This window comes from Aricia agestis, chromosome 20 (assembly GCF_905147365.1).
Source record: "Aricia agestis chromosome 20, ilAriAges1.1, whole genome shotgun sequence".
In the NCBI taxonomy this organism is placed as follows: domain Eukaryota; kingdom Metazoa; phylum Arthropoda; class Insecta; order Lepidoptera; family Lycaenidae; genus Aricia; species Aricia agestis.
The window spans coordinates 8414242-8430437 of record NC_056425.1 but is presented as its reverse complement, the minus strand read 5'-3'; the positions used below and the strand labels follow the sequence as shown (position 1 = coordinate 8430437).

At 37.5% G+C, this 16196-nt stretch overlaps 1 protein-coding gene across 3 annotated transcripts in view; it reads right to left on the bottom strand.

Moving 5' to 3' along the window:
• The window catches only part of LOC121737026 (Down syndrome cell adhesion molecule-like protein Dscam2), a 232974-nt gene that overhangs the window by 75551 nt on the left and 141227 nt on the right, over positions 1 to 16196 (bottom strand). For 2 of the 3 annotated variants that reach the window (XM_042128548.1, XM_042128546.1), the window contains exon 3: positions 1925 to 2067. In XM_042128548.1, coding sequence (XP_041984482.1) covers positions 1925 to 2067 — 143 coding nt within the window. The remainder of the gene's footprint in view (positions 1 to 1924; positions 2068 to 16196) is intronic. The other variant, XM_042128547.1, reaches the window with a different exon arrangement.

The following is a 16196-nucleotide window of genomic DNA, read 5'->3' as shown; positions in this document are numbered from 1 at the left end:
AGTTTTCTGTTATTTAATTAATTATTTTTTTCGGGATAAAAATAACTCTGTGTTTAAATGTAAATTGACCTCTGTGGCTCAGTTAGTGGGCTGTTGGTAGCTCAAGCTGGGGGTCGCGGGTTCGAATCCCGCCACGCAACAAAAAAAATTCAAAGTTCCTGGGTCATGGATGTGTATTATACACTGGAGCAATTTTTAGGTTATTACTTATTTGGCACAGATTAGAAGTAGACCACATGAAGGATCATGGGCTATCGATTTTAATCATATTTTCAGTGGCATTTTATACCCGTTCGACGCCGGGGCGAGTCGCTAGTTTTATAATATAAAAAGCCCTGCTAACATCACTCTGTTTACTGAGTTAACTGTACTGACCTATACACAACTTTTGACCCTTATAATCATTGTGGTAAGGTCGAATTCGTCTACATTTTTACTCACGAAGTAGATTTCCGATATTTGAACAGCCAGCGACGATAGTTGGGAGTGTATATTTACGAGGATACCATTCGCATGGAAATACCTCCATATTTCAATTTCGTCTAAGGAGGTTTGTGAATAGGATCGCTATGAAGGTAAATATTGTATATTGAATGCGGTAATCGTAAAAGAAAATTGTTTTTCTAATACCCTTTATGTCTATCGTTCTTTTAAACTACCTTACAAGTATTTACTGTTCTTTTATATTAATTTAGGTTTATAAAATTACGCTGCTTTTGACACGCATCTCAAAATCTTTAAGATTTTTGTATTTGAAAATAGCGCCTTAATGACTACAATAATTAATTTTATAAAATCCATTAAATAATTATTATAAATATTTGCGTGCATTAGTAACAAACGCACAAAATTTTTCCTTTAGTGTAATGTAATAAAATACAAACCGTCTTTTTCAAAAGTGAATAAGTGTTACTTATTGCATTCATTGTCTTTAAGCTTTGTTATCTCAATTATGCGGCCTAGGTCCCGAATCCAGGTCATTGTGACATTCAATTCCCTAAAAGCGTCACTTCATTAGTTTTTCCGCAGCTAGCTCATTGTTCTGTAACCCCTGGAGTAATGTGACCCCTTTAGTTTTTGTTTAGCAATTTTTTATCGCGACCTCCCTGGAAAGTGGGACATCGACCGCTCAAAATATGGAGTTTTAAAACGATATCGGCTTTTAACTTTTGAGTCGACGAAGTTTTAGTGTAACCTGGTTTGGTGGGAAGTGGTTTTTGTAAGTTTTGTGAGCAGCTGGTAAAATTAAGGCAATAACTAAATCGAGACCTCAAAGTTTATACTATTTTGTATTCACGAAAATAGTATACTTAACTAAAAAAAAAGCTTCAACCCTTCACACTTCTTTCTAACACAAACTAATAATAATCAAAATCGGTTCATAAACGACAAAGTTATCCGAAAACAAACTTAGTAAAAAGCTAGCTTTTGTATACGGTGGAATTGTGATGATTAATATGATGAAGCAACTGCTGAACCGATTTTGCTGTTTAGTATGGAGATAGGTATCAGATACTGGTAGTTATGTCTATTGTGCTTTGAGTCCCGGCACAGAATAGATAATAGTACAAGTAGACCTGGGAAAGGATACTCATTCATTCATTAATTCATTCATTCATTCATTTTGGTGCAACGGAAATGCGTGCGTCATCTAGTTAATAATAAGGTACCTATGCATTCGACATCAATGAGGGTGTTTGCTATTCTATTTGCCAGTTACCTTAGGGTCTATCGTGTCAAATAGACATATTAATTATTATCGTGACACATGACAGCTATATCGTGACACTTGACAGCTAAATCGTGACACTTGACAGCTAAATCGTGACATATGACAGCAGTTTGACACGATAGACCGGCTACATAGCGGCACCCGGTGGCAAAAAGAATTTCAAACACCCAGACGGTGCTTACTGCGACCTACCTGGTACTGTCCTTTGGTGGAACAGGAGAGGATGGCACCAGTGTCGTTGGTGAACTCGACGTGGTGCGGCGGGCTGGTGATGGTGAGTGTGGTAAGTGTGGTAAGCGTGGTAAGTGACCGCGGCTCCGGCGTCGCCCGCACTGCTGCGAACAAACAACTATATGAGTCACTGTGCTGCTGAAGATAAAGGTAATGTGTTTTTTAAAAACGCCTCCGTGGTCTAGTGGTATAGACCGCGGCTCTTGACTCGGAGGTCGTGGGTTCGATTACCGCGTTGGAAACATGTTATACCCAAGTTTGGTTAGGACAATGCAGGCTGATCACCTGATTGTCTGACAAGTAAGATGATCCATGCGTCGGATGGGCATGTAAAAAGCCGGTCCTGCATCTCTCGCCAGTCGTGTCGGTCTTCCGTCCCACTGGGTTATGTGAGTAAAGGAATAGAGAGTGCTCTTATGTACTGCGCACACACTTGGTCACTAAAAAAAAATAACTCCTGCGTACCTGGCCTGATTTCAATGAAACCGGCCACCGTCACCGAAACCGTTGTAGGAGTTATTATTATTATAATGTGTTTTAGGGTCAGCTCATATTGCACCAACATAATGAGACGATGCGATGTGCTGCTGACAAACAACTATTAAATATTAGCTACGATTTCAAAACCCGCTATAAGCATTTTATAAAGAGTAAAGAAAAAAATACTTGTAGACTCACTCATTTACTTAAAGGTGGAAGTTGTTTTCGCGGAATATTGCTAAAAAAATAATAACAAACTAAATTTAAACTATGGATTTCCGCAAAGTAACGCCTGATTCCATTAACTATAGTATTTTTATCAACTTATGCAATTATAATTCGCATACGTCTAGTCGCATACACACAAACACTGTGCCGAATTCTGGAAACGCCACACGAGTGTGGTTGGGTTTTTTCGTTATGGAATTTCTTAATTCGGTCACCGCGCTTAAGAGGATTCCACACCGCCCTTTTTTCCATACAAACGTTGTCCCCTGTTTCCTCCCTGGATAATGCTAGTAGAGTTATAATTTTTTTCCTGAATATCTACGGCCACTAATACAATGTCCCTATGTTTTCTTTTTTTTCATAATTTAATTATTAAATAAGATATGAACGTTCAAAAACCCAAAAAAATGGCCAGATTTTCCACTGTGTTCAAACGTCCAGAAAACAGATTTGGCTAGATTATACAAAAAAAGCAAAACATAGGAACACAGCTCAAGCCTTTTTTTATTCTTTAATGAAAAAAGTACTTAAATCGGTTAAGTTTTGGAGAAGGAATCAGGGCACAACGAATCGTTGATTTTCTGGATTTTCTGCAGTTGTCTCTATCGCGTTCTGCAGTATAGGCTTGAGGTAAGGGAGACAGCTACAGATATTACACGTACTTTTTTTTCATTTCTCTAGCCCCTGTTGTATCCTCTTAAAACCCGCGCGAAAGCTATGCAGCTTAAAAATATTCGTTTCCACATCAAATCCGTACACCGATTCTGCGAACATTACAATCTAGAAGTTTTTGGAGTGTTGACATGTTATGAGAATACCATTTAGTAGTTTTATTGGACCAAGACTGCACCATATCGAAAAAAAAAGAAGTACTAATATTATTTAGTTTATTCTGTAATAATTAAAACAAACTTCAATTATATTACAAACCATAGCGGATATCAGAAAATAAAGCTCATTTCTTTTTAAAAGCTCCAAGCCAGCCTTATCGTGGTGTCTGAGCATTATTAATCTACGTGCGGATTTGCGCTTTACTTGTTACTTAAGCTTTCAAAAGCTTAACATGCCAGCTTCCAAGGCTCGTGTTTCTTGATAATCCTGATATTATATTCTGTAGCTTTAAGAGATATTTTGGTGTAGGATATGGATCTGACGAAGGTAGACTTATGCTAAGTACTCACATACGGTTTTTCTCGATAGTTTTACTCCAAATGGAGCAAAAACCACCGTGTGGCCGCAAAACTCACAGCTCGAAGGCTCGCATCGAGCCGGCTCGATGGAATTAAATATAATATCTAATTTCCTTTGATTTGATAAAATTATCGAGCACTGCTGAATGTGTGGACGAAAGCCCGAGCCGTGGTTTTTACTCTTCCAGTTTCCCATACAAGGCTGAACTAACCCTACTGGGCTATACGTGATTGCTCGATCGAGCAAAACCGTAAGTGAGTACTTTACCGTACTAGAACTAAAAAGAACGAATAACAATTTTTGGGACGTTCTGAAAATATTTGTTACAACTTTCAGATTGATAAAATTAAATAAAATGCTAAAAGTGTTCGCTTTTAACGAAATAAAAAAAACATAACACCGAGCAAAAATAAAGTTATTTTTTTCCAAATTTTTAATGTTAAATACTTATACAAGATGTTAGTGTAAGCTACGTTATCCTTGAAACCATCAAATGAGCCCGTCAAAATGAACAACTTTTTCTATGAGAGCAATGCTGGGAACTCAGAAAAAACCGTCTTCATACCCGGCATATAAATTGCCGATCCGGGCATCCGTATGGGTATGAAGACGGCATTTTTTTTAAGTTCTCAGCAAGTAATAAAATGTTACTTTACTGTTATTTTCTTATTATTTTCCACCCAAAATAGGACAATATCCAAAAATATCTTCCAATATTATTTTCCAAGTCAGTAACAACGGTAACGGTAAACAGAACGGACAGCTTAAGTGGTTGGGTGTTAGAATAACGATAGTTAAGACATCCTTCGTACCGAGTTACGACCTCTTTCGGCAGGAGTGACATGTTTTACTTTGCGTTATTGCCGATGACAGGATAAGCTTATCCTAATATTATAAATGCGAAAGTGTGTTTGTCTGTCTGTTACATCTTCACGTCCAAACCGCTAAGCCGATTTGCTAGTATTCTATAAGTTTTGTTCGTCTCATTTTTTTATCACGCAAATCTTTTATTGACAAAATCTTGTAATGTTATTCCAATGATATAATAATAAAAAACTCAAAGCAGATAATATGTTACTACCGCGCGCGTTTTGAAGCTTCAAATACGACCCAATTGGGTCGTCTTTTATTTAGTCTGTCTCTTTTATGTAAATGGCATTTCGTATCTTTTGTTTCACTTATCTGTCAAATTTGTCAATGTTGTTCGGAAGAGATTTAAGCCGCAAAATAGTATGAACGTAACAGATCTGTATAAGTAGAATATCATTGTGTTATTCCAAAAACTGGGTCTGCCCATTTGCTAAAACGATTTTGATGAACATAAAAGTTTTTAAAGGGAAAAATATTACCGCTGCTTATAACTTACCGAGTTTACCATTCGATGGGCAAATTTCAGCGTCAACAAATTGCGGAAAACATCTTTTATTTGCCGCAGTCTGAACAAAGAGGAATTTATCTTATGGAACTATGCATTGTTATGCAAAGTATATAAAGGTCAATTTCCATCCAGAAAATGGAATCATAACAGTTGTTTATTGTATCCTAGCCTCGCCTTGCCCTGAAATAATTACTGCGTAGCCACGAGCCAGTATATAGGTACCAGGTGTATTTAAAGCTGCCTAAGCTTATGTGCAGAGCCTGACTAAGTTTATAAGTACCATCGAGGAAATTGATTCCTAGGCAGTTGACGGACCTTCGTCATGTGGTCGGCTTATGTCAAGCTGTGATCGGTCGAATGGGTTTGACGTAACGCGACCAAATTACTTAGCCTGTCCCCCATCCGCCAAGCGATCAACTCTTTGATAGTACATAGTGTTTAGAAATACACAAAATGGTGCTCGCAATTTCGTTGTGTAAAATTGGCACAAAGTATCTATTTTTCAATACTATTTTTGTTTCTCCTAATTTTATTTATATCTTTCTTTAAGCGGTTTGAGGGTGAAGAGGTAACAGACAGACTAAATAAACTTTTGAATTTATAAAATCATAAGATACTGCCCATAAAATATAAACTGTGTAAATTGATGTCATTTTATATTTTCGGCTTGTACTATTGGAAATTTGTCGGTGTCACAAATCTAAAAAAAAGTATGGGAAATAATAATAGCTCCCACACCGGTTTCGGTGACGGTGGACGGTTTCATTGAAACCAGGCCAGCTACGCAGGAGTAATTTTATAGTGCCCAAGTGTGTGCGCAGCACACAAGAGTACTCTCTATTCCTTTACTCTCATAACCCAGTAGGACGGAAGACTGACACGACTGGCGAGAGATCAGGCACAGGACCGACTTTTTACATGTCCATCCGACGCATGGATCATCTTACTTGTCAGACAATCAGGTGATCAGCCTGTATTGTCCTAACCAAACTTGGAAATAACATGTTTCCAACGTGGGAATCGAAACCACGACCTCCGAGTCAAGAGCCGCGCTCTATACCACTAGACCACGAAGGCGTTCTCTGCCTCCGTGGTATTGAATGGGAAAATATATTAAACACATAAACAACATTAGCTTAGCTCAAATCTCTATATAATAACATGACTTTATGAAAAGGCAATATTTCAATACAAGAACGCTTATTAAGCTTCAGTTATGGGACCAATAAAGAAAAAATACAGGCCATAGTAAGTAAGTTGAGGTTACTCGGAACATTTGTAAGACCCTTTTTGTGTGGACGAAACTTCGAGAAGTCGGTAACTTCAAGATAAATTACCGAGAAACTTCATAATAAATATAAGAGCCTTTTCTTGTGCCTTTAATCATTAAAACGTTGGCCATGCAAAGAAGATACTTTGGATATTTTGCGGAACACGCTTTAAGATGGGCGTTTTATTATAATAATAACTAGATGACGCCCGCAACTCCGTTGCGCCAAAATTCATTTATCGTACATTTTCCAGGATAAAATGTTTCCTAAGTCCTTTTCCGGGACTGAAGTATCTGTATAGTTTAATCGGTTTAGCGGTTTGGGCGGTGAATAAGTAACAAACATACAAAGTCACATACTTTCGCCTTTCCAATATTAGTGTTATGTCTATCACCGGAACTTTATTTAGCAACCATTTGACAAATATATTACCTGTACACTATCACAGATTGTGTTGGAATACAGGCGATATTATCTAGTAATTGGCAGACGCCACCGGCTTTCCATTTCCGTTCAATTCTGCCACAACCGCGACGTCTACCGCAGTACACTCGCAGATAATAATTATTCTCTGTGCCTGTGTATACTCGTAAACACTGTAGAAATGTAAAAACCTACCTAGACGACGAGTTACATTCGCATTTTTATGCACTGGCTGACCTGAAGCACGTTGTTTTGCCATATACGTAAGTATTATTGTAAATCTATTACATGCGAGTATAATAATACCTCCTACTCCGGTTTCGGTGACAGTTGCTGGTAAATTGAAACCAGGCTAGTTATTTTTTATACTGCCCAAGTATGTGCGCAGCACACAATAACACTCTCTATTCCTTTACTCTCATAACCCAGTGGGACGGAAAACCGACACGACTGGCGAGGGATCAGGCGCAGGCCCGACTTTTTACATGATCAACTTACTTGTCAATCAGGTGATCAGCCTACATTGTCTTAACCGGAAATGACATATTTCCAATGCGGGAATCGAACACACAACATCCGAGCTAAGACCCGCTCTTTAAACCACTGGAAAACTGAGGCGTATATAGTACTAGTCTAAGTACTATCTTATTATAGTTACTATTTAGACATCCTACTACTTATGTATCGTAAACAAACTCGAAATACGGAATAACACAGAATTTGCTAAATTGTGCTAATGTTGTTATGTAATTTGTGCAACCAAACCGCGGTATTCGCTAATTTGGTTAATTATTGCTGGCTCGGCGCGAATCTGACTTGATCTAGTTAAGGGATCTCCATAGATATCATGATTTATGGCGAAACTTACTTAAAAAGTGTCAGTTTATCGCGAACGAACTTTGTAAGCAAAATTACATTATTTTAGTAACTTTATATACAGATTTTTAGTTAAGTTGTTTTAAGTAACACCAATAGCGACATCTGTACAGGTGTAACAAAACTAAGTGATTATACTTAACCCTTAATTTACCCGGTAGGTCCCTGGGACTCCCTCGAAAACTTTAAGCGCTCATAAAACCGTTAGTTCTTGGAATTATAACTTATGCGTTCCAGTACCTTTACGAAGTGACGTGCGAAACGCGGAGGCGAGAGGACGGCGCTAAGCGCATCTCCAAACGGTAGGTAAACACGTTAGTGGAGTCCGTGGGACTCCACCGGGGTATTAATGTTATAGTTTAAACCAATTCACAGTATTTGCATAAATACATATATTGTTGATTTCTGTTGATGTAATGGCGCCTCGTAGTATAATATACGTCCTCGACAAAGATTTTGAGTCCGTGGTGAACAATTGGGTTGTGCAACTAACTGACAGCGATACGGATGATGACGGTCAGCAAAATATAACATTGAACCAGCTTATAAGTCTAGAGCCTTATGAGGATACAACAGGGGCGAGAGAAATTGAAAATAGGTATTTGAAAATGTATTGCTGTCTCACCAATCTCAAGTCTCCCACCGCAGAGCGCGATAGAGACAACACGACAAAAGTTCTAATAAAAGAACAGAAAATCTTCGATTCGTTGTCCGCTGATTCCTTCTCCAAAACTTAACCGATTTAAGTAATTTTTTCATTAAGAATTAAAGCAAGGCTTGAGCTGTGTTTCTATGTTTTATTTTTTTTGTATATTCTAGCCAGTTTTGTTTTGTGGGTGTTTGAACACAGAGGAAAATCTGGCCATTTTTTTGGGTTTTTGGACGTTCTTATTTTTTTTAATAATTAAATTCTGAAAAAAAAGAAAACATAGGGACATGCTAATAGTGGCCATAGATATTCAGGAAAAAAATCATAACTCTACCGGTATTATCCAGGGAGGAAACAGGGGACAGCGTTTGTATGGAAAAACGGCGGTGTGGAATCCTCTTAAGTGGTGGTGTCTCAAGCCAAGGAAGACTGCGAGCTCTCAGACCACAACTCTGCTTCGGATTGCTCAGATACTTCGAGTTGTGATGAATACCATATATGTACCATAGTAGTTCTAAGCATGTGTGCCTTAGCTGGACAAAAAATATGTAATGACTTTGTCAACAACCGCGACTGAAAGGTCTTGCACGTTTTTGTTTTTTATTTTACCCATGTTTTTTTTTTGCTTTTAATGAGCGTTTATGATGTCCTTAATGTAAATAAAACACCAAATCACACCAATTACTTAGTTTATTAATCACAAGGTACTTCCATTAGTTAATTAGTTTTGCTAAATCAGCACTTATAGTACTTAGTTTTATATTTAAAACACTGAATACAACTTCTAAATAATTATGACCACTAGAAGTCTAGAGCACTGCACAAGTGAACACTTTGGCGATACCGATGAGACTGCCTCGAGCTTTCCAACGTAGTAACCACGAAACAGGAGGGGATGCATCGGTGTGAAGTTGGGCGCACTTTGAGTGGTAGGGAGTGGAGAACGGCACTAGTTTCATGCTCGCTAACTTCAAGTTGTTTTTGCTCAGCGCCAACATTAATAAGTTTTATAATTAGTTATTTTAAAAACATGTTTTTTAATATATTTATTAGTGGCTAGAAGTTAGACCTCGTAATTTTGTGATAAAAAGTGCCTTAATCTAGGAGTTCCTTAATTATAATTCTTTAATTTTTAAGTAAAAACCTATGCCATATTAAAAACAAATATAATAAGTATTTCATTTTAAAAATGTTCTTATTTCATATTATTAAATTTACCAATTTGTTTCCGAGAGTCCGAGGGACACCACGGGGTACGTTGCGCAGGTATATAGTCACCGGGTAAATCAAGGGTTAAAGGTGTGTATCTATCTGCCCCTTGTGTTTAGTAGACTGTAAAGCAGCATTGAAAGAGCAACTATTTTTAAAACTTTTGTATGGAAAATTTCATGACGCTGCAGCGGCGCTTACCCATACAAATCCCCAAAAAAATTGCTCTATAGTGCTGCTATTTTCACAATAAACTCTACACAAGGGACAAATACGCACCCTAAAGTATTAATATCACTTAGTTTTATTAGGCTGCATAAATTTGAAAAAAAGTTAGTCTCGCTAATATTTGAGAAGGGTTCAACCGATTTGGCTAATTTTATTTATTTATTTATTTATAGCAGGCTACATAGGCCCATACAATATATACCTTAATGACTAACATGCATATAAATTATATGCACTTAATAACTACACTTTATCACGAGTTATCGGCGACGTAACGCGCGCTTCATTCCGGAGTCTTCCCCGGAACCTTCGGTAGACCACATCAGTCGGCCAGAATTCCTTCGCTTCAAAGGTCGACAGAAGATGCGTCGGTACTCTCACCACAAAGGAACTGAAGTTGACCTTGTGGCGAGACTGTAGACGTTCGACCCTCAAGTGGAGGGATGTCTTCTTACTGATGACCTCGCTCCGCTCCGCATTTTAGTCTCGAAAAATTCGTGGACGTCCAGCGGGGCTAAAATGGTCGCTTTGAAGAATCATGATATGAATCATAATATGATTCATTTTTCTAAAATCGCAAAATGCAACTCTGCTTGCAATTCATTTTTGTATTTTTGTACTGATTTGACATTTATCAGTTTGACAGTTTGACAATTCATTTGCTGAATTGATTGAGAGGAATTGCTAAATGTGACCATTTTAGCCCCGCAGGGAAAGGTTTAGATTAGAAGGAAAGCGACACAAAGGTAAATTCGTAAGATGAAGGGAATCGACGGCGAGAGAGGAAGCAACATTAGCATTCTTTCCACCGCGCGAAAATGTATGCCTGCTATTCCATTTTGACTCCCACCTGCACTCCGGGAACGTTTTTAAGTTATTGAATAGCTTTTATCACGGGCTATTAGCTCGCCGACCCAATCAAGAAATTCCGTAACGAAAATAAACACATCGTCTAACGTTCTTTCAGTTGGGTAGACTTCAGCACGGTGTTTGTGTACGTGTGACTAGACGTATGCGTGTAGCTTTACCGCGGCAGTCTCCGAGTACCACAAGTATTTTTTTTCGCATCAAAATGATCCTAAAGAATTACAAACATTTTGAGTCATATTATCTCCCACTAATGAGGCAATGCACGTAACCACAGAATAGATAATAGTACAAGTAACGTAACGAAAGCTCGTTAACGATACCTGTAACACACATTAGCACTTTTCGACCTTATCACGTAGCAATACGGTTCAAAATTGTAACATAAAATACAGATTTCGTCTGTACAAAGCGTTTGATCGCTTGCGGACATCGGTGCTGTCTTTTCGGAGTGCTCCCATAATTATGCGAATATTTAACGAATAGAATAATTGTGAATATCCCTTTGATATTTTCAGAATAATCATCTGGAATTTCGAATGTCGAATGTTACTTTTATGTTCCTTTTTTAGCCTATTTTACGAAAGACAGTAAGTATAATTGATGTAAGATTTTTCATCACTCATTTAATTCTTTGTGGAGTGGTATTAGCTAATAAGCAAACTATTTTCCTGAAGGTAAGCGATAACTAACGCGCCTACATTAAGTTGCTGTATGCTTATGGACACCCACAACACCAGATGAATCCCAATGCGCGTGCCGACTTTTTAGGGTTCCGTACCCAAAGGGTAAAAACGGGACCCTATGACTAAGACTTCGATGTCTGTCCGTCTGTCTGTCTCCAGGCTGTATCCCAAGAACGGTGATAGCTAGAGAGTTGAAATTTTCACAGATTATGTAATTTCTGTTGCCGCTATAACAACAAATACTTACAAGAACCTTTTTTGGCTTTTTTTGCTCGTAATCAATAAAAGTAACAGCTAGGCACTTGAAATGTTCACAAAATCCCTAATTACACTTGTAATTTAATAATTAATAATACAATTCAAATAAAGTAAATATTTAAGGGCCCCATACAAAAAATACAATTTTCGGTCAACTTTCGCTCTATAATTACCGGTACGGAACCCTTCGTGCGCGAGTCCAACTCGCACTTGGCCGTTTATTTACGATGGAGAACGCTCCTTTCCTAATGTTTCCAAGATCCTTCAGATTAAGATCAATACAGGAACTTTTGGTGAAACTTTTTGTTGACAAGGCAAAAATTCTGCAAAGACCCAGTCTTTTCAAATTAAAAATTATTTTTTTCATACATCTTCAAAAGACAGAATAAGCGTTCGCTAAAGGCGCGATTGCATCGGTACAAAAACTCGCCGTGTGTTAGGACTAAACATGACGTTGAAATGACATGCGGGCGAAAGCTAATAAATAAAATAATTGGAATCGTAAATACCAGGCTAGCATGAAAAGCTACAATTAGCCAGTAGACTGGAACTCGCGACAATGCGGGCGCACGTTCCGCGGAATGTCTGCGTTCCTGGTACTTAGACAATGAATATGTTTTGCTTAATAATTGTTTAATATTCAGGAAGTATGTCACAATATTTTCATGATACCTCGACATTCATGATCGATCCCTTCCCCCCTCTTTAGGTGTGACACAGGGATGTTGCGAATATCCGCATCCGCATCCTTAAATGCGGAGCATCCGCATAGATTTGGACATCCGCATCTGCATCCGCATCCGCATTAATTCAATGCGGATTTTTATGCGGATGCGAATGTCATACGAGTTGCGACAAGAAAAAAAGCAGCGGGGTCTGTGAATGGCGCATGCCGTTTGCGCGTGACAAATGACCAATGGGAGCGAAAAAGCCAGTCAATTAATCGGCCACGCACAATAGAGGGTTCCGTAGTACCGCCAGTTTTTGATAAGTTTTGTATCGTCAATAAATGTACAATTATAACATGTTTTACACTACTAACAACATGATCTCAGTTACATTCAAAGGAATTTGAACGAAAAATTATTTTGTACTTCTCAATAACTTATGAAGCCTTCTTAGCCGTGATATTTTTTTTAAATTTATCATATTTCCTACTCCCTTGAATTTTTCCACATATTTTTCAGAATCAACTGTTTAGCTAATAGCTGGTAGAAGGGGAGACACTGGACACTAACGTTTACTTCACTTTTAAAACTTGCATATTTCACAAATGGATCCCTTAATCGGAAAATGATCTTGGAATACTCGTAATATTTTTAAAAACCCTAATTAACGATACCACATACGGTGGAGTGGACGTGAAATAAAAAGAATTATCCATTTTTCCGGGATTAAAAGTATCATATGTATCAAATTTCAGCAAAATCGGTTCAGCGGTTTGAGCTTGAAGAGGTCACAGACAGACAGATAGATGGACAAACAGACAGACAGACAGACACACTTTCGCATTTATAATATTAGTATGGATGGATTTTGTCGACATCATTTATATGTATGTGCATTCATTACGAATTTCGGCTTTGTAGGCTATTCTCTGAGCGAAACCGCGGAAAAACAGACAGACAGACTTTCCTTGTTGATTACGGAACCCTGAAACCGGCGACAGGATCCGACGCGATTATTGTGGTGCATCAATTGCCTTGTGTAAATTAATCACTACGTGTTTGTTTGTGCTTCATACTTAAAAAAAAAGCGGCATTATTACTATTTAATAATTTAGATATAAGTAATGCTTTATGCTCCTATTCGTCTACTTACTAACAAAAAAGTGGTAGAGGTTAATACAGGGGAATTAATGTAATGTTCATTTACAAATTTTTATCTCTTTAATACAATAATATTATTATAGTACAGGATCCCTAGAACATTTTTTATTACTATCAAGGTTATTTTTAAACGGCTTCATTTTGATAAAACGAACAACAATTTCTTCTGCGAAAGTGGTAGCTAACAGAGATAAATATGATTTAATATCGATTTGATGGTCCTAAAATATGTATTGTTCTATTCAAAATGCGTTTCAAAATGAAGCTACTGACGACAAATTTGCTTGATATTAATAAAAAAAATTGTTCTACGGAACCTGTACTATTATTTTGTAATACATTAATAAAAATGAAAATAATACTTTTTCATTTTATAAACTATATTTATGTAGGAACCGCAACATCCGCATCCGCATCCGCATCCGCGGATGTGACCCTCTATAAATCCGCATCCGCATTCGTATCCGCGGATGTGAAAAAATCGGGATCCGCAACATCCCCGGACTGTGACATACTTAATGGATGTCCCCTTATGATAGACGGAATTATAATTACATGGAAATACAAGTCATTAAAATAGCCCTTAGGTACATTTCGTACGATACGATTTATTGAAAGCAAGCAGTTACCCACAGAACACAGTTTATACGTGGGAGAGCCATGCTTCGGCACGAATGGGCCGGCTCGACCGGAGCAATACCACGTTCTCACAGAAAACCGGCGTGAAACAGCGCTTGCGCTGTGTTTCGCCGAGTGAGTGAGTTTACCGGAGGCCCAATTCCCTTCCCTACCCTCCCCTATTTCCTTCCCTTCCCTTCCCTACCCATTCCTATTACCCTATTCCCTCTTAAAAGGCCGGCAACGCACCTGCAGCTCTTCTGACGCTGCAAGTGTCCATGGGCAACGGAAGTTGCTTTCCATCAGGTGACCCGTTTGCTCGTTTGCCCCCTTATTTCATAAAAAAAAAGAAATAATCAATTACTGTGCAGTTACCTAACTTTCTCCATACCTATCCAAATCGGTTTAGCGGTTTAGGTATAAAGTGGCAACGGACAGACAGTCAGACGAAAAGAAGATGTAATGTTTGTAACACATAGTATGACCATAATATATCTGATACATTTCAGTCGTAGTCCGTAGATTTAAACTAGCTTTAAATTTACGCATTATTTCAATCAAAAAATTAAAAATGTACCTGAAAAATATTTTTACTAAAAGTTACAGATATTTTTCTAAGTTTATATGACGATTTTAATTAGTTTTAATGAGGACAAGAAAATAGATACCACATCTTTTCAATGTTCGGTACAGTCGCTTGCAAAAATTTTTCTGGAAAATTGTAATTACAAAAACTATTTTATGTTAGTAGTCACAAAAAATGTTGGTAATATTTTGCTAGGCAATTATTTAATTTTTATCTTGTGGTCAAAAGAAAAATGTAATAATTGCTTTTTCAAACTATATTACTTGGCAAACAGTAGATCCAATTAATTACTGATAAGTGATAACAAAAACATATTTTGTCCTAAAAATATGATTTAATAATACAAACAAATCTCAATAGTAAAGCTTAAATATCCATACAAAATTATTGATGTATTATTTCGTATAGCCTTATCGTAAAAATAACAAACAATACATTTAATATTTGATGTTTTCCCCGCAGCTATTATAGGAAAATAACAGAGAATTGTTCGAGTATGCTTTACTCGAACAATTCTCTGTTATTTTCTTATTTTATTTACTAACATTATGAATGCGAAAGTGTGTCTGTCTGCCTGTTACCTTTTCACGCCCAAACCACTGAATTCGCTGTTTGGTGTGGAGATACTTTTAGTCCCGGGAATGGACATAGGATACTTTTTATCCCGGAAAAATTTACGGTTCCCGCGAGATTAACCCGTTCCCGTGTCATCTAGTTATAATAATATTAATCACAAAGTGTTTTTAATTTTTTATCTATATCTTTGATTGGAGTTAAACTTTTCCCGAGCGCTTATAGCGTCAAAAAACTTGTTGAATAGATAACCTCTTGTAAAAAAATCAGAAACCGCTAATAATTCGACTAGAAATGGATTAAATACAAATGTGTTTTCTCCATGATTGTACGTGCGTAGCTCTCATTAGCGCCACAATGGCGGTGCACAATAGTCCGGATAAACAGTCGAATATACCCCGACTATACTCGACTAGACCAGACTATACTCGACGCAGCTATTTCGATACAAAAGAGTCTGAGCCATTTATAATGGCAATTGTGTTCTATTCCAATATTCCGCCATTAGCTCTTACGCACACGAATGCCGTCCTTATAATTTCCATAGAGATTTGTGAGACAGATGCGAATTGTTCAAAATCAGAAAGTTCATATTGATGAAACATTTCTGACCAGACATGAGACAGACCATTGAAATGTCTGTTGCTTGTGTGGCGAACCGTAGGTACGTGGCTAGAGCAAACGACCGTTGTTACAAATTTGCACTTTCAGTTGTTACAAACAACTGAAAGTACGAGTACGAAAAGTAAAGCACGCCTAGATTTGCATTTCGTAGAAAGATTTTTTGACTCACTTTTTTCAACAATATTTACTATCGTAGTATTTAAGAATGAACAAAAAGTATTAGGCTGGATATATACGCGCGTTTTAGCCGCTACACCGC